The 27,759-nt window shown below is 43.2% G+C and overlaps 1 protein-coding gene across 1 annotated transcript in view; it reads right to left on the bottom strand.

The window, feature by feature from the left end:
- Positions 1–27,331, bottom strand: part of LOC140565183 (ADAMTS-like protein 2) — a 33,827-nt gene extending 6,496 nt beyond the window's left edge. The window contains exons 1-12 of the mRNA XM_072691004.1: positions 27,263–27,331; positions 15,862–15,998; positions 10,412–10,487; positions 10,051–10,153; positions 9,547–9,692; positions 8,319–8,442; positions 7,138–7,218; positions 6,829–7,004; positions 3,271–3,685; positions 2,205–2,562; positions 1,105–1,208; positions 778–904 (exon numbers count right to left, since the gene is read on the bottom strand). Of these exons, the coding sequence (XP_072547105.1) occupies positions 778–904; positions 1,105–1,208; positions 2,205–2,562; positions 3,271–3,685; positions 6,829–7,004; positions 7,138–7,218; positions 8,319–8,442; positions 9,547–9,692; positions 10,051–10,153; positions 10,412–10,487; positions 15,862–15,998; positions 27,263–27,331 (1,916 nt within the window). The remainder of the gene's footprint in view (positions 1–777; positions 905–1,104; positions 1,209–2,204; positions 2,563–3,270; positions 3,686–6,828; positions 7,005–7,137; positions 7,219–8,318; positions 8,443–9,546; positions 9,693–10,050; positions 10,154–10,411; positions 10,488–15,861; positions 15,999–27,262) is intronic.
- Positions 27,332–27,759: the final 428 nt, after the last annotated feature.

Below are 27,759 nucleotides of genomic sequence, written 5' to 3'. Positions count from 1 at the left end.
TATTATTTTTAGTACTTCTACATATATTTATACATTTACTTATATAGGTACTAAAAGTAATATATATATATATATGTTTTTTTTTAACCTTTATTACTTTTAGTACTTCTATATATTATTATTCTTTATTCTATTTATTGTTTAGTGTATTTTTCAGTGTAATACATGCTGGGCAGAACCAAGCCTGATAAACTGTACTCTTACATGGACTGAACTCATACTGATATAACAGAAACATAAATTGTTTTTACAACCAAAGAATCATGAATACTAAAGATAATGGACTAATTAATAGACTCATTAAATTAGTCATGATGTGAACTTCACTTTAAAATATAGAACAATTCTTGTTGTATTAATAAAGGTTCCACTATCTACAGCCCACATGAATCAAAGTGCTGCCAATTACACCCTAATAACACGTAATACTGCATGCTCAGTAATTTGCATAAAATGATGCATCAGTGCTTTTTTTTTTTACAGCTAATAAGACAATTAGTGATTTTCACATACAAATCTAATTGTGCATAAATAAAGATTATAATATATAAATAAATGTAAATTAACGACCAAAATATATATATATAAATGTAGAAATGCATATCAGACATAATCAAACACAGACTACACACTACTACATTCAAGCAGCCATACACACACACACACACACACACACACACACACACACACACACACACACACACACACACACACACACACACACACATTTACACATGCACTGCATGACAGACACACACTGCATCTGCTCTCCCTGACCTTGGTGGGCACTCCTTGCCTGTGCAGAACTCATGAGTGGGCTCCGGTCGGGTCAAAGAATCGCAATAGCTCTCATCCACCTCTGAGCCATCATACCTCACACACAAAGCATAGGAGGTGCTGATCCCTACGAGAAAGACAGAGAGAGACAGAGGGGAGTTCAGACTGAGGTGCCCAAGTGTGTAATTCGCTGGGTTAGTAACAGTGTGTTGATCTGTACACACTTCTCTGTGTGTGTGTGTGTGTGTGTGTGTGTGTGTGTGTGTGTAAGTACACTTGCACTAACTGTACTTGAACTGTCTGTGTGGTGGTGGTTCATAATTGCACCTGTGGTACATGTTGAACTGCAGGGTGCGTACGCAGATACCTTCCATCGGTACATATCAGCCAGACTGACGTCATGGTCGAGAGACACCACGTCAAACTCATTACTGCAGTGGAGAGAGAGAAAATAAGGAAGCAATTTTAATATAATATACACCATATGTCCAAATATTTTTGGACACCTATTCTAATGAATGCATTCAGCTATTTTAAGATGCACCCATTGCTGACACACATGTGCAAATGCACACACACAGCTTGTCTAGTCCCTGTAGAGAAGTACTGCCAATATAATAGGACTCTCTGGAGCAGATAAGCATGATGAAGCTATTGGCACCATGCTGCCTAATTCCAGACGTGGGCTAGAGGAGCTGTGGAGCAGTGGAAGACCTGAGTTCTCTGGAATGATGATGGTGGAGCTCCATCCAATATTTTTTGTGATGAGCTGAGGAGTTGGGGATGATGAGGTGGGGTGGTGATCATCATCAAACATCCTGACCTCTTTAATGCACTTGTTGTTAAATGCAATCAAATCCTCACAGCAATGCTCCTCCAAAATCTAGTAGAAAGCCTTCTTGTCTAGACAGTTACTCTAACAAAAGCAGGATAAATGCTTAATACTCTTGGATTTCAGAAGAAACAATGAATGGATAGGTGTCCCAATACTTTTGTCCATATAGTATAATAAGCATACCCTGGTGTTTCCTTAAGGCAGCATTATTTGAAGTCAACTGAGCACTAAAGAAACAAGAGTAAGTATAATTACAGTAGTATGCAAAAGTTTGGACACCCCAAAATGTATGCAAAAAACCCACTAATTACTACTTTATTTCCAGATCTGAAGCAAAAGTTTGGGCACTGCATGGTCTTGCTTGGGGGATTTGCGCCAATCATTCTTCCTGTAAAAGGCCTTCAGATCTGTTAAATTTAAGGGTTGTCTTGCTGCTCTGCTCTTTTGAAGTCTATCCACAGATTTGCAGTGATGTTTATATTGGGGGGCAGTGAAGGCCATGGCAAAAACCTCCAGCTTAAGCCTCCAAAATCATCATCATCATCATCATGGCACTGTACTTTCCATCTCTAAAGACATGGACGCCCCTTACCTCTCAGTGTGAGGGACCTGCACTGGCTCTACCTGGTGGAGCCGGAGGAGGTTAGTTTGGCGGGCCTTTGTGCTGTTGGCCTCAGACTGCTGCCCCAACACCAGCTCTCCTTCAGAAGCGTGCAGGTCCAGGCTGCCGGGGTAGACCTCCAGAGCCAGGCTGTTATCCAGAGAGGAGCTGGAGTTGAGCTTCAGGAGGGCACAGTCAGAGAGAGCCGCAGGGTCTGTGCATGGCAGCTGGGGGCCTGTGGCCTGGGATAGAAGCTCATAGACGAGACCCTTCGCCACAGGCTGGCCAGCGGTCTGGGTCTCATTCTTCAGGCTGGAGGAGTCACCTTCAATGAGGTTGGAGTCTGAACCTGGAGGAGACCAAAGTAAACAATATGGACAAAAGTATTGGGACATCACCCATTTGGAAGGGAAATTTGTATAAGAAGCCAACATATGTAGGGTAGTCTCCAGTATGTGCTGTACCTACAACTCTCTCTACAGTCTGTACAGATCATGCAAACTCTATTTTCTCACCCACAACCTCACATAAAGGCAGTTTCCCCCATTTCTTTCCTTTTGGGGCAGTGCAAATAGCTGCGGGAACCTGTTTTGGGGTTGTGTAGCAGATGATCCCTAGTTGTTTAGCGTGCGATGGACGTTTTATCAATACCAATCAGCAAAACTCAAATCGGGACGTGTGACATACACAGTCTTTTATAATCTGCAACCACTTTAACCTCTTAAACCCTGGGTCAACAATTAAGTTATTAATCCTGAAGTGTAATCTACTACACAGCTGTTTAGCTTAGCGGAGTCTGTGGAGTCCCTCAGGGTTCTATATTAGGCCCTATTAAAAACTAATGGAAATTATGGCAGGGGTTAAAAGTCATGAAGTGTTCCCAAGGTTCCTGAAGCTGGATGGGCTAGACTTTTCCTCTGTACTGATATACTTGTACTACTTTACAGACATTATGCAGTTCTGAGAGTTAGGGATTGAAGTGTGGCCCAAAAAAACAGGCCTTTAAAAGGTCTAAAAGGTTCACTGCTCTTAACTGATGTCTAAAATCTGTGCTTACCAAAGGCAGGACGGTGTACACCGCTCTCCAGCTCATTGTGGAGCTCAGCCGGTCTGAAGGGCAGAACCACTGCTGGTTTGCTGAGGTTATGTGGGGCCTGGAGCTCCCACCGCACATCTTCAGGACCGCCACGTACCTCCAACCTTTCCTTAGAAGCAGCAGGAGAGCTTTGGTTCACCTCCTTCTTTAACTGTCCACGAGCCTCAATCTCATTTTCGGAGAAAGGGAGGACTGGAGAGGAGGCGTTGGTTGCAAGCTCTGGAACAGCTGGGGCTTTGAGTGCTGCCACCATGAGACTGCCCAGCTGAGGCTGCTCCAGGGTGGAGGAGGCCGGGGTGGACGTCCTAGGGTCTTCTATGCGAGGCACTGTGTACTCGTACGTGATGTGAGGCATTTTTCCGTTGAGGTTGTAGTACTGAAAACAGAGACAAAAGGATAGTTATTCAAGTTAAAGATGAAGACGACAGATGATGAAGACAATGAGCTACAATGAAATGCCAGTCAAAGGTTCTATTGAACACTGCCTGACAATTTTTTAGGCACACCTGTCTAGTGCTGTACTGAACTTTCCATGGCCTTTAGCAGGAATTTGCTTGACCATAGTTTCTGCAAGATGCTGTAGATGCTGTGTGCAGTTGCTGCCAACTAAATAGCCCTTTCCATTGTCTATCAAAGATGCTCAATAGAGTTGGCATCCAAAGACTAGATAAGCCACAGACGAAAAGCCATATTTCTGGAACCATTCAGAGACAGAGAACCATTCATGCCAGATGTTCTTCAGCACATATATTTACATTTATGGCATTTAACAGACGCTCTTCTCCACAAAAGAGCTTCACTATTTACTCAAGAATAACCTCAGCTAGTTTAAATAGACTAAAATTCAAAGCTCCTCTAATCTTAGACTCTAGTCAGTATGGAGCCCATAATACTCTACTCTTCACCCAAGTACTCTCAGAAGAGGAAGGTCTTCAGTCTGGGTTTGAAGACAGCGAGCGTTGGACTCTGCTGTTCGGACACCCAGGGGAAGCTCGTTCCACCACTTCGGTGCAGGACAGTAAAAAGTCTGGACGCTCGTCGTCCGTGGATCTTAAAGGATGGCGGGTCGAGCCGAGCCGTACTTGAAGCTGGAAGGGCTCTTGGTGCAGATCAGCTTTTGACCATCGCCATCAAGTACGGAGGGGCTGGCTGGTCCAGTCTTGGCTTTGTAGGCCAGAGTCAGGGGTCTGAATCTAATGACCTGGGCAGCAGCTACAAGAAGCCACAGTGAAGAGAGAACTCAGCAGCAGATGAGGAGGAGCTGAACATGGCTGAACTTCGAAACGCAGAAGACGACCCGACCTGTGCCGCTGCATTCTGGATCAGCTGCAGGGGCCTGATGTGGTCTTCCTATGTGTGCCATAATTCCCTCCAGCTGATCCAGAAAACACCAGCCCAATTCAACCGTCACCATTGCCATGTTCAGCCATATAACTCTTCTACCGCCTTCCCTTCACTGGGTTTCATGCCTCCTCCAGCAATTTTGTGCACTGCATTGCTGCCTACTGATCATCAGATCTTCAATTCACACACCTGATCCATGGTACAAACTAAACCGGACTCCACTAATACCTTCATCATTTGGCTTTGGTCGTCACCAAGTCTCCTGCTCTTGTAGTAGAGGTGTGGAAGGACATGTGACCAAGTTAGAAACCCTACACCTTCCCTGCGTTTGACCTGCTGTCCTCTATAGGGATTACACTATGTTTGAGCCTTGGATAGAAGGCCAGTAGGTACGGGAGCCCTTATCACTAACAGGACCATACACAAGAAATCACCGTCCTCCTTAGCACTATATTCACCCTCCCACTAACTCATCTTAGGGCCCCCATGGCCTCAGCAACATAACCCAACCATTAACTGGACCCAGCTAGCTAAAGCTGGCCTGTATATCCACCTTCATTAAGAGTCCTCAAGTCTCCAACCAACCTATGCATGATCTCATGGAGGTATTCAGCACAACCAAAGCCACATGTCTGCCTCCACATCTCCCCAGGGATAGTGCCACTGACCTTCTCGCTGGAGATGCTCTTCCACACAGTCATGTTTATCCCTTATTGGTAGCAGAGATGCTCTTGCACTGGGATTCAAAAGGTCTTCAATACAACTGGCTTCCACTTGACATTTAGGCAGAGGCCTCTAGCCACGCCTACTACTGTTCCTGACCCCAAGACTTATTAAATGATATCCTCACTATTTGACTGTTTCTCAATTACCATTACTTATTGCTTAGTTACATCTAAAGCTGGGCGGGAAAAAAATTATATCACAATATTTAAAGACAATTTTTTACGATATGATATTTATCGCAATATTTTGTAATGTAGACTAAAACGCACCAACAGCGTACAATTTTTGAAACTGCTATCCAAATAATCTCCCATACCGAGTACCATGACGTACCCATGTAAAAATAAATAAATAAATAAATATATTTTTTATTTTTACATGGATTGATTTCCTTTATTCCTACTGACTGTTTTATATTTTTTCTTACCATTCCTGCATGTATTGTTATTTTAATTGATGTTTTACAATTTTAGTAATCTTCCTTTGTTTTTACTTCATGTTCTTAATTTTTTATTTAAAACTTTTTTTGTAATTTATTTTTGCAAGTTTCTGGTAATTGTAATTGTCTTGTATAATCCTTTCTGAGGTGCCAGGACACTATAAGCTGCATTCTCTATGTGAATACTCTTTTAATTGCCACTGTTTATGGTTTAAGGTGCTAAACAAATAAACTTGGTCTCTGGTCTTGACTGCCATTAATTATGAATAGGTGAGTCCAAACATTTGACTGAGATTGTATGTAGGGGTGGGAGTATATAAAAAAAAAAAAAAAAAAAAAAAACATCTCTATTTTTGAAGACATTTTACAATACTTGAGGTCACATGATACAGTACATTGTACCTAATGCACTCCACGCAACACGGCATAAATCAAAATGTAGAGTTGTCTTAAGCCAAGTAACTCCTCTGCTGCAGACCCCTGACGCTGGCCTACAAAGACTGGACCAGCCAGTCCCTCCGTACTTGATGGCGATGGTCAAAAGCTGATCTGCACCAAGAGCCCTTCCAGCTTCAAGTACGGCTCGGCTCGACCCGCCATCCTTTAAGATCCACGGAAGACGAGCGTCCAGACTTTTTACTGTCCTGCACCGAAGTGGTGGAACGAACTTCCCCTGGGTGTCCGAACAGCAGAGTCCAACTCTCACTGTCCTCAAACCCAGACTGAAGACCCTCCTCCTCTTCTGAGAGTACTCAGGCGAAGAGAAGAGTACTATGGTCTCCATATTGACTTCTGTATTTAGTAGAGTCTAAGTATATCTAAGAGAGGTCTTTTGGATCCTAGCTTTTACGAACTACCTGAGGGTATTTTCTGAGTGAACAGTGAAGCTCTTTTGTAAGTCGCTCTGAGAAGAACGTCTGATAAACCAACTGGATAACGGGATAAATGATCTTTCACGACAGACCAAAGCGAAAACACTTAACAGCAGAAGTACATACCTATATACCTACCATGACGTGTAGCCCGTGCTGGATGGGGCCCTGGGCCATGATGTACTCGAAGCCATCTGAGAAGAGGTTAGCCGGCCTCCTGTACTTAAACACTGTTCCTGCGATGTGGAAGTTCCGCGGATTGTCGATCGCTGTGTTTCCGTTAAAGAAGAAGTGACCAGATTCATCCGACAGCGCTAGAGGGGACCGGAGATGAATTATTAGTGCATCTGACCACAGAACTACATGAGCGTCTTACACACTCATGCTATTGATGTGTCTAATCTAGCAGTTATCTAATGTTGGATTAGAGGTTTCGAGAGATTTTACCCAATATGTTTTCAGTCTTCCGTCGCTCAATGATCTGGATGTCCGTGGCTCCAATAGGTATATTGGTTATAAAGGCATAGCCTGATCAATCACAGACAACATTAACAATTACAGATTAGACCCAGACTTCTCAATCTAAAAAAAGTGACTTGAGTAGAAGTAGAAGTTCTTTAAACTCCAGACTTAAGTAGAAGTACTAAAGTGTTCAAGATTTTCTGTACTTAAGTACTGCAAGTAGTTTAGTATTCTAAAAAGTACTGCTTAAGTACTGACAGTAAAAGTACAGTACTGTGTTCTGTAGTTCTTACAGACAGCAGTCAAAAGTTTGGGTATCAGTGTTTATATTAGTTCAGATGCTCAGACTTGAGCACTGACTCAGTTCCTCTGGCTGTAGGAGAAGGACAGGACTGTAGAAGACAGAGCTCATGAACACGAGTCTTCAGTTCACTCTCTAAACAAACTCTCTCGCCCAAAAGAGAGAGAGAGAGAGAGCTGAGCAGACCTGACTCGACCCGCCACATACAAGAGTTTCATCTGTAGAACCAGTGAGGAGAGCAGCTCAAACCCCTGAGCTTCACTCTCTGTAAACTCAACTACAGCTGAAAGATCTCAGCCCATTCCAACACATACGAGTATTTGCAGGAGGTGAAGATGGAGGTGTTTCTTCTGGAAAGGCGGCTTAATCAAACCCGGTGACAGCGCCATCTAGCGCTCTGGAGGTGATAATGTGGGTTTGAAATGATTCGTACTGTTTTTATAATTGTAGCGAGTGACGATGCAGCACATAAACAAACAATGTAACAGAGTAAAAGTATTAAACTCATCCAGTAAAAGTAGGAGAAATAATAATCCTCCAGTAGATACAGATACAGTACTTTAGTACTTAAGTACAGTAGTGAAGTAGTTCTACTTCCTTACTGTATATCTCTGCAAATTAGTAAGTAATTAGTAAGTCATCATTAAATATATACAAATAGTGTAACAAAATGTAATTATCAAATAAACATTTTTTTCTTGAGTTGTTTTGTGTGTAAATACAATGATCCCATTTTAGCAGATTGCAGAGTGGCTTCAGAGGATACACGTGAATTGTGCAGTGTGATCTAGCAGCATGGGAACTGTGGAACTGGCTGGAAAACAGAGTCTCTTTTGTGACCTCTTAATGCCAGTATAAGATATACCTAACTGTGTGATCCCTTTCCGGTAAGATCCTGAGACGCGGTAACAAGAGTCTCCGTTTCCCCCGCAGACGCCACATTTGTCTACGGTTTTACTGGAGTACAATTTCCCATCACATCCCACCACCTACATGGAGCCAGACACGGGACATTAGCGCAGACAGATGTGCAAAGTCAAGCTATAGTTTCTCAAATAAACACAGTGAAAATAGCCGGGTTTACTTTAATGACAAGAGTCTGAGAGGTAACAACTACTGAGACCTACCTGCCTGAACCCCTTAGGGCCACAATTATCCCCTTAAACTTTACAGCGGCCAGCTAGTTATCACCATATTAGCGCTTTATAAGCAAGAGCAGTAGGAATCTGCTTCACCAGGATGCTAAATGAAGAGGTAAACCACTGTGCAGCCAGTATATAGTATTTGCTAATTTTTTATTGAAAAAAATACCTAAACAATATGGACAAAAGTTTTGGGACACCTGCTCATTCATTGGAGTAATTGTTTGTACTACCCAGGGACGGCTCTCTACTAGATTTTTGCATTGCAGTGAACTCCTCCCAAAAGTATTTTCATCATTCCAGAGAACACAGTTCTTCCACTGCTCCACAGCTCCTCAATGCTAGGGGGCTTTGTACCCCTCTAGCCCACGCCAGGCATTAGGCAGCATGGTGCCAATACGTTCATGCTCTAATCCTATTCCTATTCTACTGGCAGTACTTTTCTACAGGGACTAGACAAGCTGTGTGTGTGTGTGCACATTTGTGAGAGCAATGGTTGCAACCTAAACAGTGCCTAAATGCATTCAATAGAATGGGTGTCCACAAACATTTGGACATAGCCTCTTCTAATAAATTGAGTTTTGGAGCAATATGAACTCATTTAATACCCTTGATTACAGAAGAAAGAATGAATGAGCAAGCGTCCCAATACTTTTGTCCATATAGTGTATAATACATGCCACCCCCCACCCCACCAAATAAAAGGCCATACAGTTCATCCTGAATTCACTGTTTTTGCGATACATCACATCACCATGAAGAGGCGGGGCTTAACTGCTGTAGGCTAGAGCCAATCAGAGCAGAGTTCATTTACATATAGTTCAATCTTAAAGGCACAGTAACAAAAAACAGCCCTGAGAGTCTGAGGGACAAAGAGAGGCTGGAAACCTGGACTTCAACTGTTATGGGGTCAGAGGTTTCCACCTCAGGGGTCAGTGCGACATGCCGTACCTGGCAACGGCCCTCGATGCAGACCCCCTTATAGACGCCGTCCCTGCAGAAGGTCCCGTCGCGAGCTGGAACCAAAAGCTGCCTCTCTCCGGTGGTGGTCGTGCACTGGAGGTCGCACGGCTTGTTGGAAATGCTGATGTAATCATCTGGACAGGACATGACATCATTAGTGCTGCTAAACTCCAGGCTTTGGAGAGCTCCAGTGGAGATAGAAGTTCCTCATTGTGTTACAGAAAGGCCCTTTTTGTTCCTTAGAGGCCACGGCTTTCGGAAATAACCTCAAACGCGCATCTGCCAGATATAAGACTGGACCGGCTGGCCTGAAGCCATGAAAGATCAGTGGAAGTTCTGTGTTTAGCAACAGAGCGAAACAGGGAGAGGGTCAGAGGAGGAGGGGGGGTTGGAGGGGCAAAGAAAGAAAGAGGAGAGCATCTAGGTTGAGAAAGGAGAGAGAGATGGAGAGAAGCAGAGGGTAGAGGAGTGAACAGAGCTGAGATTTATTACCTGGGTAAAGGGGAACCCACTCGTAATGCTTCCTGCTGAAGGCTTTGGCGTTGAACTGGGAACACTGGTGCTGTTTGAAGCCGATTCGGCTGTTGGGGCACGGCTAGGCACGGATCCACAGATCAATAAAGACGCAGCTCAGAGAGCAGGCAGCATGTCAAACAGTTTGCAGATATTACAGCCTTTAACTAACACGTGTGAGAATGCCGGGGCATGCCAGCTGGCTCGGGCGGAATATTCCAACCCGGGCGATGCTTACACGATTCCCCTCATTTCTGCTTATCGCTTAATTATACCCAGAAACCTCCGACTTGGGAGATCTGGAACATCACGTAAAGGCGAGGTGAAACCTGTGCCCTACCTGGTTCGTGCACAACTGGTATTGCTTGGGGGACCCAATGCAGAAGGAGCTATTGATGTTCTGCGTGGTGGTGAGCCTAGAAAGAGACATTTACAGTTACGTTAGTCATGCACTGTTTTGACAAAAGTATTGGGACACCTGCCCATTGTTTCATTGTTTCTTCCGAAATCAAAGGCATTAAAAGAGTTTCTCCGGCTTTTGTTGGTTCCACTGTCTCTACTGTCCACGCAAGAAGGCTTTCAGCTAGATTTTGGAGGAGCATTGCTGTGAGGATTTGATTGATTGAATTAAGCGACAAGTGTGTCAGTGAGACCACCTCATCCCCAACTCCCTAACCAACTCATCGCAAAAGTACTGGATGGAGCTCCACCACCATCATTCCAGAGAACACAGTTCTTCCACTGCTCCACAGCTCCTCAATGCTGGGGGGCTTTATACCCCTCTACTAGCCCACGCCTGGCAATATTAGGCAACATGGTGCCGATAGGTTCATGATATTTATCCTATGCTCCAGAGAGTCCTATTCTATTGGCAGTACTTCTCTACAGGGACTAGACAAGCTGGCTGTGTGTGTGTGTGTGTGTGTCTGCACTTGCACATCCGTGTCAGCATTGGGTGCAACTTAAAGAGGGGTGTCCACAAACATTTGGACAAATAGAGTTACAATGGCATCCAGTGTGGATGAGTCAGCAAACGCGACTACTGTCTGACCATATGCACTGGGACCGACAACCTAGACTAGAAACTCTCAGGGGGTTGATGACAAGCATGTGCAGGGGCGGGGCTTGGGTAGGTAGGAGTGGCCAGGGTAGAACAGAGCCAATCAGAGACTTCTCTGCTTCATAGGTCACCACTGCCCCCCAATGGAAATACGAGCAAAATCCGCAGTTTTAATTTGAATTTCTAGCTCCAGGGCTCCCCCTACAGTTGCGGAGTGTGATTCACTTTTACTCCACTGCAGTAAATACAAATCATGCTGTGAGCGCCCCCTCATGGACAGTTTGTATTTCTAGCTCCAGGGCTCCCCCTACAGTTGCGGAGTGTGATTCACTTTTACTCCACAGCAGTAAATACAAATCATGCTGTGAGCGCCCCCTCATGGACAGTCTGAGAGCTGCAGAAGCTTAATCTGAAGGTGGAGAAGCATGTGGACTGTAGAGGTGGTACAGTAACACTACAGGATTTTACACTAATATGACTCTATGGGTTACGCAGTGTTACGCTGACAGTTCTGGAGAGGTTCTCCACCTGCAGCTCCACCACCTGCAGCTCCATAGTGCAGTAGCAGCAGCATTCCGGCCCGGAGTAGGAATGACGGAGCATCAGCAGACTGCCATTATAGGCAATTGATCAGTCCATGAACTCAAAGCTGAGACATCCTTAACCTCTTTGTAAGCGCTGATGTTTGGCAGCACAAGCCGTCCTTCCTCGCCTTGGATTACACACACACACACACACACACACACACACACACCGCCTCTCATGAAAAGCCTACCTGGTCTACAGATGTGGAACTTTCCCAGGCTTTTTCACAGCTATCCTGCACCACCCCTTCCAGCCCACTCCAGATGTGTGTCCTCCTCATCTTTCTGCTTCACTACACCCCACCCCCTCCCTCTCCCCAATACACACACACACACAGGGGAGTGCTAATGGGGGCCAGCTGGCCTAGCTCAACATAAGCCCTTATCTGCAGAGGAATCTTCCCGGACTGGCTGGCCATTTGCTCTAAAAGGCATTTTATAAATATGTTTGTCATTCTGACCGGAGTAGCTGGTGTCATGTGGGCCAGTGACCGGTAAATTGATGATCCTGCCACATGCCATTAGTCAGGCTGTAGGAGGAGGAAGGTCCGACTCAGACCTGGTTTGTTCAGGGACTGAAATACTGGTGGATTTAGAGAACGAAGGACATGTGAAGACGTGGTTTGGGACACAAAGTCATATATCATCATTATTATGATTATTATCATTAATAAATCAATACAAATCAATTACTGTGCTGCAAACCAGTCTACCCTAGGGGTGTTTCTGGATTACTCGCAGTCCACAGCTGTACCCCTCGGCTTGCCTAATAATATTATGTCTAGGCAATAATAACAAATTATTAGTTAATAATAATAATAATATTCAAATATTTTGTTAACAAGAATGCTAGTAATAATATTCATTAATAATAATTATTATGATTATGATTATTATTATTATTAATCATATTAGCAACATTAGTCACACACATGCATTAAATATTTCTTTTTGCTAAATAAAACCTGACCTTGCATCACCCGTTCATGTTAGCTAGCTAGCTGCTCAAACTTCTTGGAAAGACGCCGGGGCATTATGGGAAATGTAGTACTTTTGAAAAAATGTAGTATATTAGCATTTTTACTGTCACACACATGCCTGAAGTATTTCCTTGGCAGCAAAAAAACTACATGTGAAATTGTACTTTATTTTGCGGTGGCAGGGCATTATGGGAAAGGTAGTACTTTTAGTGGTGTGTTCTGTAGCTCAGCTCAACAATCCATGAGATCAATCCATGACTCTTAACCGATAATCTAATGACGCCCCTGCGCTAATCACTATAATTTGTGTACTCATTATATAAGCTATCAGGTTTTTTTGCAGTCTTAAAATATTTACAGTATTTTGCAGTAATTTTACAGTAAATGGTAATAAATAAACAAATAAATGAATAAATAAATAAATAAATATCGTTTTCATGCAAAGACCCAGTGCACTATATGTCCAAATGTTTGTGGACACCCCTTCTAAAGAATGCATGTACACACACACACACACACACACACACACACACACACACACACACACACACACACACACACACAGCTTGTTTAGTCCCTGTAGCAATGCCAATAGAATAGGACTCTATGGAGCCTTATTGGCACCATGCCAGAGGGGTGGGCTAGAGGGGTGTAAAACCCCCCAGCATTGAGTGGAACCGTGTTCTCTGGAATAATGAATAGTGCTCCATCCAATATGTTTGGGATGAGTTGTGGAGTTGGAGATGATGAGGTGGGGTGGTGATAATCGTCCCACATTCTGACCTCACTAACTCTCTTCTTGCTGAATTCAATCAAATCCTCACAGCAATGTCTAGTCAGTCAGAACCTAGTAGAAAGTCTTCTTCACTGAACAGTAGAGATTGCAGTTACTCCAACAAAAGCAGGATCAACTCTTTTTAATGGCCTTGATTTCAGAAGAAACAATGAATGGGCAGTGTCCCAATACTTTTGTCAATATAGTGTATTTATCTTTAATGAAGGGAAGACTGAGGCTCTAATTAGCTGTAATTATTCACCACTTTAGGCTGAGTGTTTGGTTACAACACAACACTGTGTTTCATCAGGAAACATCCAGCTAATGTAATTTTCCCAACTGTCACTTTCCTCCTTCCCTTACTTTAATGAGCACGAGGGGCTTTAAATTGGACACAGCTTTGGAAGAGAAACCCAGAATGAACCGGTTCTGAAAACGGAGGCTGTTAATGGAGTTGGTGAAGTGCTCGGAGGAGGGGGGGGGGGGGTTACTGTAGAGGCACTGAGCATTTAGGGCCATATAATCCCACATGAAATGCATTTTAAACCTACAAGTTGATGGTGAGTGACGCTACCCAGGGTGAGGAGGGTTCAGAGCAGGGTCAGGCTGACGGCACTCAGACACCGGAGAGCAGCCCATCAGACCTTTCTCCACTAATTAGCGAGCAGAGTCCAAACGGGTTGGACTGGGGGGTTGAGGGTGGATTAAAGTGTCTCTCCAAACCCAATAGCAGCCAGGTATTCATACAGACCTCAAACAATCCCACAGGTATTTTTTGGTCGGGTTCCGACAGAATTTAGTCGGGCTCTAGTCGGGTTCAGACAGAATTTAGTCGGGCTCTAGTCGGGTTCAGACAGAATTTAGTCGGGCTCTAGTCGGGTTCAGACAGAATTTAGTCGGGCTCTAGTCGGGTTCAGACAGAGTTTAGTCGGGCTCTAGTCGGGTTCAGACAGAGTTTAGTCGGGCTCTAGTCTGGGTTCAGACAGAATTTAGTCGGGCTCTAGTCTGGGTTCAGACAGAATTTAGTCGGGCTCTAGTCGGGTTCAGACAGAATTTCGTCGGGCTCTAGTCGGGTTCAGACAGAATTTCGTCGGGCTCTAGTCGGGTTCAGACAGAGTTTAGTCGGGCTCTAGTCTGGGTTCAGACAGAGTTTAGTCGGGCTCTAGTCGGGGGGGTTCAGACAGAATTTAGTCGGGCTCTAGTCGGGGGGGTTCAGACAGAATTTAGTCCAGCTCTAGTCGGGGGGTTCAGACAGAATTTAGTCGGGCTCTATTCGGGTTCAGACAGAATTTAGTCGGGCTCTAGTCGGGTTCAGACAGAATTTAGTCGGGCTCTATTCGGGTTCAGACAGAATTTAGTCGGGCTCTAGTCGGGTTCAGACAGAATTTAGTCGGGCTCTAGTCGGGTTCAGACAGAATTTAGTCGGGCTCTAGTCGGGGGGGGGGATCAGACAGAATTTAGTCGGGCTCTAGTCGGGGGGGGGGGTCAGACAGAATTTAGTCGGGCTCTAGTCGGGGGGGGGGGTCAGACAGAATTTAGTCGGGCTCTAGTCGGGTTCAGACAGAATTTAGTCAGGCTCTAGTCGGGGGGGGTTCAGACAGAGTTTAGTCGGGCTCTAGTCGGGTTCAGACAGAGTTTAGTCGGGCTCTAGTCGGGGTTCAGAGAGAATTTAGTCGGGCTCTAGTCGGGTTCAGACAGAATTTAGTCGGGCTCTAGTCGGGTTCAGACAGAGTTTAGTCGGGCTCTATTCGGGTTCAGACAGAATTTAGTCGGGCTCTAGTCGGGTTCAGACAGAGTTTAGTCAGGCTCTAGTCGGGTTCAGACAGAATTTAGTCGGGCTCTAGTCGGGTTCAGACAGAATTTAGTCAGGCTCTAGTCGGGTTCAGACAGAATTTAGTCGGGCTCTAGTCGGGTTCAGACAGAATTTAGTCGGGCTCTAGTCGGGTTCAGACAGAATTTAGTCAGGCTCTATTCGGGTTCAGACAGAATTTAGTCGGGCTCTAGTCGGGTTCAGACAGAATTTAGTCAGGCTCTATTCGGGTTCAGACAGAATTTAGTCAGGCTCTATTCGGGTTCAGACAGAATTTAGTCGGGCTCTAGTCGGGTTCAGACAGAATTTAGTCGGGCTCTAGTCGGGTTCAGACAGAATTTAGTCAGGCTCTATTCGGGTTCAGACAGAATTTAGTCAGGCTCTATTCGGGTTCAGACAGAATTTAGTCAGGCTCTATTCGGGTTCAGACAGAATTTAGTCAGGCTCTATTCGGGTTCAGACAGAATTTAGTCGGGCTCTAGTCGGGTTCAGACAGACTGGGCCTGTGTCGAGTGTTGCTCAGTGTACAGTCCACCACTGCGAGGGGTTTCTCAGTGTTAGTGAGGCTGCTGGTGGTCTACCTCTGCTGCAGACAGTGACGCTCCTGGGAGCGGACTCCTCCTCCGCAGGTCCAGCTGCAGGTGCTCCAGCTGCTCCATTCGCCCCACCACTGAGCTACTTCATCCGGCTGGAGCTCCGACCTCCCCTCACTGCTGTCCTGACGGAGGCAGAGACACATTGCTTCACTGCTGCACAAAGCACAACACATTGACAGTACACTATTGGGACAAAAGTATTGGGACATCTGCTCATTCACTGCTTCTTCTGAAATCAAGGGTCTTAAAAAGAGTCTATCCTGTTTTTGTTGGAGTAACTGTCTCTACTGTCCAGGGAAGAAGACTTTCTACTAGCATTTGGAGGAGGATTGCTGTGAGGATTTGATTGCATTCAGCAGCCAGACTAGATGATCACCATCCCACCTCATTTCCAACTTCCCAGCTCATCTTAAAAGTATTGGATAAGGGAGCTTCACCATCCATCATTCCAGAGAATATGGAATGTTCACAGTTCTTCCACTGCCCCACAGCTCAATAATGCTGGGGGGCTTTATACCCCCTCAACTAGCCCACGCCTGGCATTAGGGACTAGACCCGCAGGGTATGTGTGTGCATTTGCACATCTGTATCAGCAAAAGCTGCAACTTAAAATATGCATTCATTAGAAGGCGTGTCCACAAATATTTGGACATATGGCATTTCGTCTTTGAAGGGCAATAGTGGAGTAATTCTGGGGGGGTACAAGCTAGAAGCAAGTGACCGCATCGAACAGCATGGATGGCTATTAGGCCAAAAATCAGGAGAAGACGCTGCAGAGGGACCAAAAAGCATATTTAGCGAAGTTAGTGTTTACTCCAATGTGCAGATGTGCAGATGTTCATAAAAGGTCGGCTTTTGGAGGCTACGTGCCATTTGTGAGTCCCTCCTAATTTGTTTATTTGAGGTTCAACTGAAAAGCCTGTGAAAAAGATGATTAAAATTCCGACATTGTTCTCGTCCCCCCCTTTCAGCTGGGCTTGCGAGAGGAAAGTTAAAGAAACTGCATGTTTACTGTATAATAAACCCACCACAGTGGCCCTTATTGTAAGATGCAGCAGCAGCTGGCAGAGGCCTTTGGCTCCAGGCCGCTCCGCTAACGAGAGGGTTTACGACGCTGGAGGATCTTCAGACAGAAAGGAACTCGGATCGTGCCTCTGAAGGGCATCCACAAACAACAGTCAAAGCCCATATGTGTGAGGCATCTCAGAAAAGCGCTGATCCTTTGCCCATATAGCTCTATTCATTAGAGCCTTAAAGGAAAGACTGATCAGACTCGAGCTTTAATACATGCAAGGCCTGTATTAGACTGTCCAGCTATTTGTTTCCAGTCAGGGTCAAAGCGGATACTGTATTCATTATGAGAACATGATCTGGGTTTCCATTTGCACACATTTGCTGTTGACCCACACTAAAGGATCAGCCATTCTCCCACTGTATTTCTACAGTGCTGCTCGATATAGCGTTTCAGCATCGCCATCGCAATGACCTCGGACGAATTTCCTCATTTAGACACCAGGTCAGTAATATCTGCTAAATATTGTTTAGTTTACTCCAGTCTTGGATACGTGGCTGCATGATTTTTGCAATATTTCCTCGCTTATAGGTATATCTATGTGGTATAGGCTTGGGCGGTATAACGGTAATGCCGTAAATACCACAGTATTTAAAAATTATGACGTGTCTGATGTAGCCAAAAAAGCTCATCCACCCTCAATGTGCATTTAAGAGAGCCACAGGGTGGGGGCGCTGTGTGTAGCCACTGATTAGTGAGGTCAAGCTCCTTAAAAAACACTCAAGACAAGATCTAAGATCCACTCACTCAAATCTGTGCTCTCAGATATGAGGCTTTATCCTCTAAACAGGTGAGATTTGAGCCTCAGTTAGCTGGAACACGGCCTGTGCTGTTCAGAGGGGTTAAGTAATGAAGTACAAACACTTCTGTATCCTACTGAAGTTATAATGTTGGTTCTCTAAACTTTACTGGAGAAATTATTTACTTCTACTTCTTACATTTTCCCCCAATTATCTGAACTTTCTCCTCCTTACATTTTAAAAACAGCCTCGTTCTCCTATTTCATTTCCCTTAGTTTTCATTCCAGCTCGTCATCAATAAAAACCCTCTCCAGATAAATCGTGTGAGTCTGATCCTGATTGGATGAGAAGTATAAACAGACACCATTCTGACTCCCTATTGGTTTATAAGCGATCCATCACACCTGCACATGTCCCGTCACTCTCCAGCGAGCTCACAGCAGACGTCTGTGGTCTAGTATGAAGACTGTGTCCGTGGCAGAGACTCAAGAGAGCTGCAGTGAAACGTCCCGACTGAGCCCCACATTTACATTCCAATAAAGCTTATTGATCACACGCCTCTGAAGTCTGACTTTCTGCAGCTTTACAGAACTTCTAGACAACGACTCCTCATATTTTCCTCCATGAAGCTCATGTTGATGCTCAGTAGAGCACAGAGACGCTCCTTTAATAGAGCTGATATTACTGAAATGCTTCATTTTCAATGGGCAGATCTGCAGCTGAAACAGGAGCCTAGTGCAGCCCAACATTTTTAACATCAACATTTTAATAGATCATTCTCCTCATTATGACTTTTAGAGAAATGGGTTTTTGGGGAGGGGGGGGTGGTGCACTATAGACCCCTGTGGCGCGGCCTAAGCTTTCAGCCTTTGTTTTCCTTCCATTACTTTTACTTTTCTACTTGAAGTGGTTCTGAAACCAGTACTTTTACACTTTTACTGGAGTAAAAAGCTTCAGTTGATACTTCAGCTTCTAGAGAAGTCTTTTAAACCCTCGTATCTCCACTCACTTCTACCTGAGGAATGCATGTCAAGACGTTTAGGCCTGCTAGCTAACTTCTCAAAGTCCAAACAGCAGAATCAGTCGCCCAACTTTGCTCTCGGACATCAGTTTTTATGGTCAGCACTTTATCAGTGCTCAGCAGTTAGCCAACAGCAGCTGCACTGGGCCGTCGGATACTCTGTGAAGCTGTAGCCGAGCTAGCTAAGCAAAGACTGGCTTGGCGAGTGGGCTAAAGGTGGTGAACAGACTGTTATCCTGCTAACTAGTACCTGTAGTACCGTCTACCAGGGTATTGTTTTAGATGGTATAAGGCTATGAAAGTGGATACCGCCCAAGCCTAGCTGTAAGGCAGTGTGCATATTGTGTATTTTACAACAGGTTCGAGATTTCAGGACCAGAGTGCATCAGAGGGCCCCTTGGATACTTCCCGAAGGACTACAAGTAATACAAGTGCAGATCAGGGCACACAACCCAGACACAGAAGGAAAGACGGGCGTGCGAGTACCGTACTCGGCTGTGCTGCAGCCTGCGGTGATGAATGCTACCGGTGCGGCTAACCTGTCGCAGGGCAGCAGAAATGTAAACTCAATCAGTGGGTTTCAAAACAACACCTCCCTCCCAGCGCTCGCTGGAGCCATATAGAGGCACAGCACCGAGGAGACCTCAACACCAAACAGCTGTGCTGGAGGAAGCGGGTTTTGATGGGTTTGCCTCAGGTAAAGAGAGCAACCCTTTAAGAGCTTTGGGAAAGTTGAGAGAGAGAGAAGAATGAGGAATGAGAGACAAATGGGGGCAGAGAGAGAGAGAGAGAGAGAGAGAGAGAGAGAGAGAGAGACATGACAACATAATTGAAGAATGGGGGAGAGAGAGGACGAGAGAGAGAGAGACCCCCTCTGCTCTCTCCAGGTTTCTAATAGCAAGCCATGAGAGAAGAGAGAGAGAGAGAGAGAGAGAGAGAGACACACACACACATGACGACGTAATTGGAGAATGGGGGAAAGAGAGAGAGGGAGAGAGAGAGAGACCCCCTCTGCTCTCTCCAGGTTTCTAAGAGCAGGCCATGAGAGAAGAGAGCAAGAGAGTGCGAGAGAGCAAAGAGAGAGAGAGAGAGCGAGAGAGCGAAGGAAGGAAAGCGGAGACAGGACCGGCTGGAGGCCCCAAACGGCCCGGGCAGATGAAAGGCCCGGCGGCTGCAGGCAAATTACACTGACTCCTGTTGTCTAGACAGCAGGATAATCACTCCGCCCTGCAGCGTGCGTCAGTGCACTTTAACAACAGCCAGGCGCAGCATCACACACACCCTCCTCAGCCTCCACCTCCACCTCAACACGCTCCACAGTGCAGAGCCATTAGTGCAGAGAGCCAAGCGGCTTCAGCTAGAGCAGGAAGACGGCCTAACCCTACAGCACCAGGACACCAGGACTTTTGCAGGAAGAATGGACAAAAATAATAATAATAATAATAATAATAATAATAATCCCACAGACAAGAACCGAAAGACTCTTAACTGAAATAAAAAGACTAATAAAAGTAATAAAAGCTGCAATCGTTAAAGTACTGACTACGCAGGGTGCCCAAACTTTTGCTTCAGGGTTTTTTTTCCTTTTCGGTTATTTTTTATTAAAAATATTAAATAAATCTTTAATTTTATACCTTTTAGAAACCGGGTCACCTTTTCCTACCTTAACTTTTTACAGTAATAGACATTGATATGACCAAGGTGGGTATACACACATTCTCTTATTAAAAGTATTTTAAAATATTATATATAATATATATAATAACATTTCTCATTTATTGTTGTTTTTTTATTGTAATCATGATAAATATATATATATATATATATATATATATATATATATATATATATATATATTTGTAATTGAAATTTATAATTTATTTGAGGAGACTTTATTGTCATTGTGATACATGGGGTGGAACGAAATTGAGATCTCAAGGCTCCAATTACACCCAAAGAGCAATTATTGAATAAATATAATAATATTTTTTACAAATCTAGAATACAAGAAGGGTAATATGAGAATATATTAAATATATGAATTATTCAGATATAATAATTAAATATAATAAAAAAAAATTATATGGAATTGATGATGCAGTTAGAATTTAATTAATAGAGCTGGCCGATATGCAAAAAAATGTATATCACGATATTTAAAGACATTTTTCCCCGATATACAATATTTATCACAATATTTTTTCATGTATAAAAAATGCTCCATCAGCGTAATTGTTTTTTTTTAAACTGACACCAAATCCTCTCCCATACTGAGTACTGTGAATTTTACTTCAGTCGTATTTAATTGAATGGAGTACAGTATATTTGATTACACTCTGTAAAAAGCATATTCAGTGTACCACAATAACAAAATTCATCACAATAAGATCAAATATCGTCATATTGCCCAGCTCCAATTTATATATTAAATTAAATTATTTAAAAAACATTATGTAAAATAAGTGAGTGCATAAATATTCACCCCCTTCCAACCAACAGAGGTCCAGCAGGCAGCTGGTGCCAGTAGCTGCCTCTTGATGACCTCGCTCACTAGTCCCCTTCTTGCACGGTCACACACACAGATTTGCATGTGTGTATTCCCTCAGTTTCTTAAACGATGGATTTAACTGAACTCCAGGGGCACCAAGACGTTAGCGACAGATCCTGTAAAGTCCTGTAAGGTTTGAGGTCGAACCTTAATGGGTCAAATGATCAATTAGCCTAGACTGCCCTTGGAGCACTGTTGGTAGGTACTGACCCCCCACAAGACCTGCCTGATGTTTTAGAGATGTCTGACCCAGACATTGTCCAGTTTCCACCCCAGCTCACATTCGCACTGAACCGCCTAACTATAGCTCAGGTGGGTTAGGGTCCTCTGACTCGACACTAAGGGGGGGGGGGGTATTATTAGAAAGAATACCTTCTAATAAAGCTGTAATAGGGGGGGATTAAGACCACCTGTCAAATGTACTGTTGGTCCTCTGCATGACACCAAATCAGTTCCCTCTACAAGACCTCTGAGGGTGTCCTGTGGTATCTGGCATCAAGCTGTCCCAGCAGGTTCCACAACGTTCTTGTTCTAGCTCAGAACCTGTAACATCTCACAGGTAAATGGTGCACACACACACCTGGCAGAAGATATACAAGATATACAAGACAACAGGACAAATCGGACCAGGCCACCTTCTTCCATTGCTCCAAAGGTCCACTGAAGGCACTTTTAGTGGTGGACAGGGGTTGGCATGGGCATTTTGACTGGTCTGCCATATTAGCCCTTCTATCCCTTGTGCATCGATGAGCCTTGGGCGGCCAACACCCTGTTGCTAATTTGTGATTGGTCTCTCCTTAAACCACTGCTGACACCTGCTCTTTCTGTTTTGGAGACACGTCCCAACAGAGAACCAACAGGACTGGGTTTCCTGAAGGCATCTCAGCACAAAGATGACTCTTAAAGGGTCGAGCGAGCTTCACGCTGAACACTCTCTCTATTAGTTAAGATGATCTAAACACTACGATGCTTTTGGGAAACTGGGCTCAGTTCAGTTACACTACAACATATACTATATGTCCAAATGTTACTCCCAGTAGAGAAGTACTGCCAATAGAATAGGACTCTCTGAAGCAGATTAGCATGAACCTATTGGCACCATGCTGCCCAACGCCAGGTGTGGGCTATAGAGGGGTATAAAGCCCCCCAGCATTGAGGAGCTGTGGAGCAGTGGAAGAACTGTGTTCTCTGGAGCTCCATCCACCACCAATACATTTGGGTGAGTTGGGTGGTTGGAGATGAGCTGGGGTGGTGATCATCATCATCATCATCCAACATCTCCCTAAACGCAAATCCTTACTGCAATGCTTCTCCATAATCTAGCAGAAAGCCGCCTTCTTCCCTGAACAGTAGAGACAGTTACTCAACAAAAGTAGGATAATATGTCCACATACTTTTGTCAATGTAGTGTACAAGGTTTTTGTGCGACAGTGATTTGTCCAGTTCTTCATTCCAGCTCAATATAACACCCTCAATACAAATCTACAGCCTGTATGTGTGCTATACTCTGTCAGCGAACTCCGGGCTAGTCCTGGGGCGTCCATAGGTCAACTCCTGAGCAGGACTTTAAACATAAAGTAACCTTTGGTTGGTGTTTTCAGGGTTACGGTTGTTTGCCATTTACGCTCTGTGGAGCTTCCACAGCAGTTCAGCAGGGAAAAAACTGACAGTCAAAGGTGTACATGATGGGTTATAAAGTGCATAATGCTCTGCAGACCCGCTCCATGAAGCTCGAATAACTCTGAGAGAGCCACTCACCCCCACCCCCAACCCCCACCTTAAGCAGGGACCTTAAGCTTGTCCAAACAAGAGTTTGCATGCCCATATGTTTTGTGTCCGAATCTCCTTTGGATGTTTAGATGTGAAGTAGACAAAAGCCTTCTCCGCAGATACTTTCTAATGCACCACCAGCCTCTTAACCTCAGGGCCTCAAAGACCACCCCTCCACCCCAGCCCCCCCAACAAAGTTTAGAACAGGGACAAGAAGGAGGCATCCATAAACTGGAGGGTTCTTAAAGGGCCCATATCTTAGGTTCTGTGTGGGTTTATGAACCAAACACAGTCATAATTCATTTTTCTGTGATCATTTCTAACATCTAAAAGTTTTTACCCCTCAGAATTAAACAGGCTGTGCCTTTAAATCTGATTATGTAAATTACCTCTGCTCTGATTGGCTGCCTTATATCAATACACCTCAAACAAAATTGGAGGAAATACTAAATACTCCTGTTAGCTTCAGCCTTAAAGGTTGGAGTGGACTAAAAGTTGAATGTGTGTAACTGCTTTGATCTTTATGACATCACAAAAACAGCAACATTCTAAACAGGCCATAGATTAATACATGTAGCTGCTGTTACCTTCATGACATCACAAAAACAGCAACATTCTAAACAGGCCATAGATTAATACATGTAGCTGCTGTTACCTTCATGACATCACAAAAACAGCAACATTCTAAACAGGCCGTAGATTAGTATATGTAACTGCTTTTATTTTTATGACATCACAAAAACAGCAACATTCAAACGGGCTGTAGATGAATGTATGTAACTGCTTTGATCTTTATGACATCACAAAAAACAGCAACATTCAAACGGGCTGTAGATGAATGTATGTAACTGCTTTGATCTTTATGACATCACAAAAAACAGCAACATTCAAACGGGCTGAAGATGAATGTATGTAACTGCTTTGATCTTTATGACATCACAAAAAACAGCAACATTCAAACGGGCTGTAGATGAATGTATGTAACTGCTTTGATCTTTATGACATCACAAAAGACAGCAAATTCTAGTTGGAGTGTAGATGACTGTAACTGATTTAGTTTTTTTATGACATCACACAGTTCTAAATTCATTGTTTCTGTGATGTCATAAAAATCTCTTTGCATTTGCATATGCATCCATATACTGTATATTCAATCATTCGGCCTACAGCGGTTATAAGCCCTGAACCAGCCTGGACTGCTTTTCTAATGAGTCAATCAGAACTCTGGACATTTACAGACCTATAAGAGTCCAGAAGACACAGCACTGATGACAACAGTGATCAATTTCGGTTCAATAACTTGAAAGTACATAGTTCTGTTTACATGCTATTACATATGTGATGCTGTTTGCAGTTTACGGCTACTGTAACGTCGCTAGAGCTTAGTCTGCTGATGCTGGGAAAAGATGCCTGACAGGATAGGAACCAGTAATTCTAACATACATCTACACACAGCAGCCCTAATATAATATAATATAATATAATATAATATATATATATATATATATATATATATATATATATATATATATATACACACACACACACACACACACACACACACACACACTAATACAACCACACTTAGCAAATTACTGGTTAGTAGAACTTTACAACTTTTGGTTCGTCAAACGTTCAATCTGTCAAGTTTTCTAGATGTTTCCGACAACATTTTATAAAGGGCTTTTTTCTTTTTTGTCTTTTGGTTGATCATATAAACTTTTTTTTTTATTATCAGTGTAAATTACGTAAAATATTCAATTCTATGTTTAAATAAATGGTCCGTTTTTTTCAGTTATGGAAAACGTTTTATGTCACATTCAGTAAACGTTATGTATCAGTTGTATCAACCCAGCTAGAGAAAATGTTACAGGAACATTCAGCAGCATTCTCATTGGAAGATTCTAGGAAGGTTACTGTAACGTGTAACGTAATAATGGTTTGAGTCACAACAACGTTATAAAAGTGTAGTAAATACTGAGTTTCTCTCACAACATTCCCAGTTAGACAAACACTAACTTTATGGAAATGTCTGAAGTTACATTAAAAACACTGATTAAACTGATACTTAATCACACTGAAATCTCACTGATACGTAACATTTATTGAATGTCATAAAACGTTTTCCGAACTAATGAATTTTAGCATTTGTTTTTAAACATCGACCAGATTATCACCAAAATTTTCACTGATAATACATTTTCAGTGATGAACTTCCATTACTTGTCTACCAAATGAGAAAAATCTGGATTGAACAAATAAATATTACTAGAATGTTCAAAACGTTCAAGGAACATCTAGAAATCGTGACAGATTCTAAAATAAAATAAATAAATAAAAATGAATAAGATTCAGAAAACATGATCCAAAAAATAACAGCTCGACATTGTTTCATTTGGGAATGTTTTTGGGAATGTTACTTCAAACGTTTCTATAACGTTAGTGTTTTTCTAACTGGGCATGTGTTGTTTTTTCAGAACATTCCTGGAATGTTAATAGTGTTACATTAAAGGCTAACATGCCCGAAGTATTCTAAAAATATAAAATTTTTCTGATATATCAATGTTTAATTTGATAGAGACGTACAGTGTTTCTTTTTTAGTGTTGAGAATGTTTTTTCAAACATTTTGGGAATGTTATTTCAACTAAGAACACGGTGTGAGAAACGTTCTAATAATGTTGTGATCTGAACTATTATTTGATCACACGTTTTCAGAATGTTCCTAGAACGTTATTGCTGTGATGTTACAGACTCGCCCTCCCGGAACCTTTATAAAATGTTACTGAATGTTCTTCTGAATGGTCTCCAATTGAAGCAACATTCCCAAAACGTTTGAAGAAACATTCTCAACACATATATATATTTTGTTTTGGAACTGTAGTTATAGGAAACGTTTCTATAATGTTCACGTTTGTTTAACTGGAACATTTTAATAACATTCTAATAATATTCTAATAACATTATAACGTCACAGAAGGCTCACCTTCTTGGAACCTTTTCAAAACATTGCTGAACGTTTTTATAAACTGAAACATGTTTTGAGAATGTTTCCATAACATTTTCATAACAATAATGTTTTTCTAACTGGGCAGGTGTTGTTTTTTCAGAACGTTCCTGAAATGTTAATGCTGTAACATTACAGGCTAACATGCCTAAAGTCTTCAAAAAATATTACATGTTTCTATCATTGTTTACATTTTTTGTTTTGGGAATGTTTGTCTAACTAAGATAATGGTATAAGAAACGTTCTAATAATGTTGTGATCTGAACTATTATTTGATCACACGTTTTCAGAATGTTCCTAGAACGTTATTGCTGTGACGTTACAGACTCGCCCTCCTGGAACCTTTATAAAATGTTGTTAAACGTTCTTATAATGGTCTCTGATTGAAGCAACATTCCCAAAACGTTTGAAGAAACATTCTTAAAACTTAAAAATAAACACGGATTGATTAAATATATGCATCAGTGGTTTTGTGTTTTTTTTTATTTATTTTTATTTTGGAAATGTAGTTATATGAAACATTTCTATAATGTTCATGTTTGTTTAACTGGGAAACATTTTTAAAACATTCTAATAATATTCTAATACCATTATTACGTCACAGAAGGCTCACCTTCCTGGAACCTTTTCAAAACGTTGCTGAACGTTTTTATAAAAAGTTCTCTGAAGGAACATTCCCAAAAACTAAAACTGAAACACATGTTTTGGGAATGTTTCCATAACGTTTCCATAACGTTAATGCAGTGTTCGTCTAACGTTGTATTTCAGAACCTTGCTGGGACGTTCTTTCTGCAACGTTATGGTTGCAAGGAACCTTTAGAAAACGTTGCTGAACGTTCTTCAAACGTTCTTTGTTAGAAGTTAGGTAAGGTTCCTTCCTCGTGCAGTGATTCAGTGCTGAGCCCTGCTCGCTTTAGCCTCATTAGTCTCAGACCCTGTGCTCTCTAACAACTTCCACAGAGACAAAAAGGCTCCAGCTGGGCTTTGATCTGCAGAGGCTAGAGAGGCCAAACTCTGTGCAAGAAAAGGGGGAGAGAGAGAGCGAGAGAGAGAGAGAGAGAGAGAGAGAGCAAGCAAAAGCGTTGGGCTAAACACTTTCTCTCTGGACAGTCCGAGGTTTGCACAACTGTGCTTTAGTTGCACTGTGCTCGCTCCGCGCACGTGCATGTCGTGTGCAGAGAGAAGTGTGTGAAGTGCATGAGGAGTCTCGCGCCGGTTTGCTCGTCTTACCTTGCCGCTGGCCGCTGTGTGTAGGACCCAGGCGCTGAGCAGCAGTGTGTGTGTGAGGCAGCGTTGCATGGCTCAGGGGCAGAAACGCGGACAGCTGCTGCAGCCCTAATGCCGCGCGGGCCCGGCGGAGGGAGGAGGCACCAACCTGCAGGAGCGCGGGGAGGGGGAGTGGGCGGGGCACGGGGCGGGGCGAACTGGTTGATTGGCGTCTGAGGGATCAAACGCTGAGTTGAGGACTTGGACTTGCCTTAAAGGGTGTGATTATATGCATTTATGCAGTTTATAAAATTAATAATGCATATTTACAACCCTGTTATTTACAACCCTGTTATTTACAACCCTGTTATTTTATTACCCCAACTGTGCATACATTAACAGTAAGTGTGTGACCTTTGGGGTGAAAATGCTGAGATTGGGTTTCATTCAGGGGCAAAAAAAGACTTCATTTACCACCCTGTTGTTTTACCACCCTGTTATTTTACCACCCTGTTATTTTA

This window comes from Salminus brasiliensis, chromosome 11 (genome assembly GCF_030463535.1).
Source record: "Salminus brasiliensis chromosome 11, fSalBra1.hap2, whole genome shotgun sequence".
In the NCBI taxonomy this organism is placed as follows: domain Eukaryota; kingdom Metazoa; phylum Chordata; class Actinopteri; order Characiformes; family Bryconidae; genus Salminus; species Salminus brasiliensis.
This window is presented reverse-complemented; position numbering and strand designations above follow the sequence as displayed.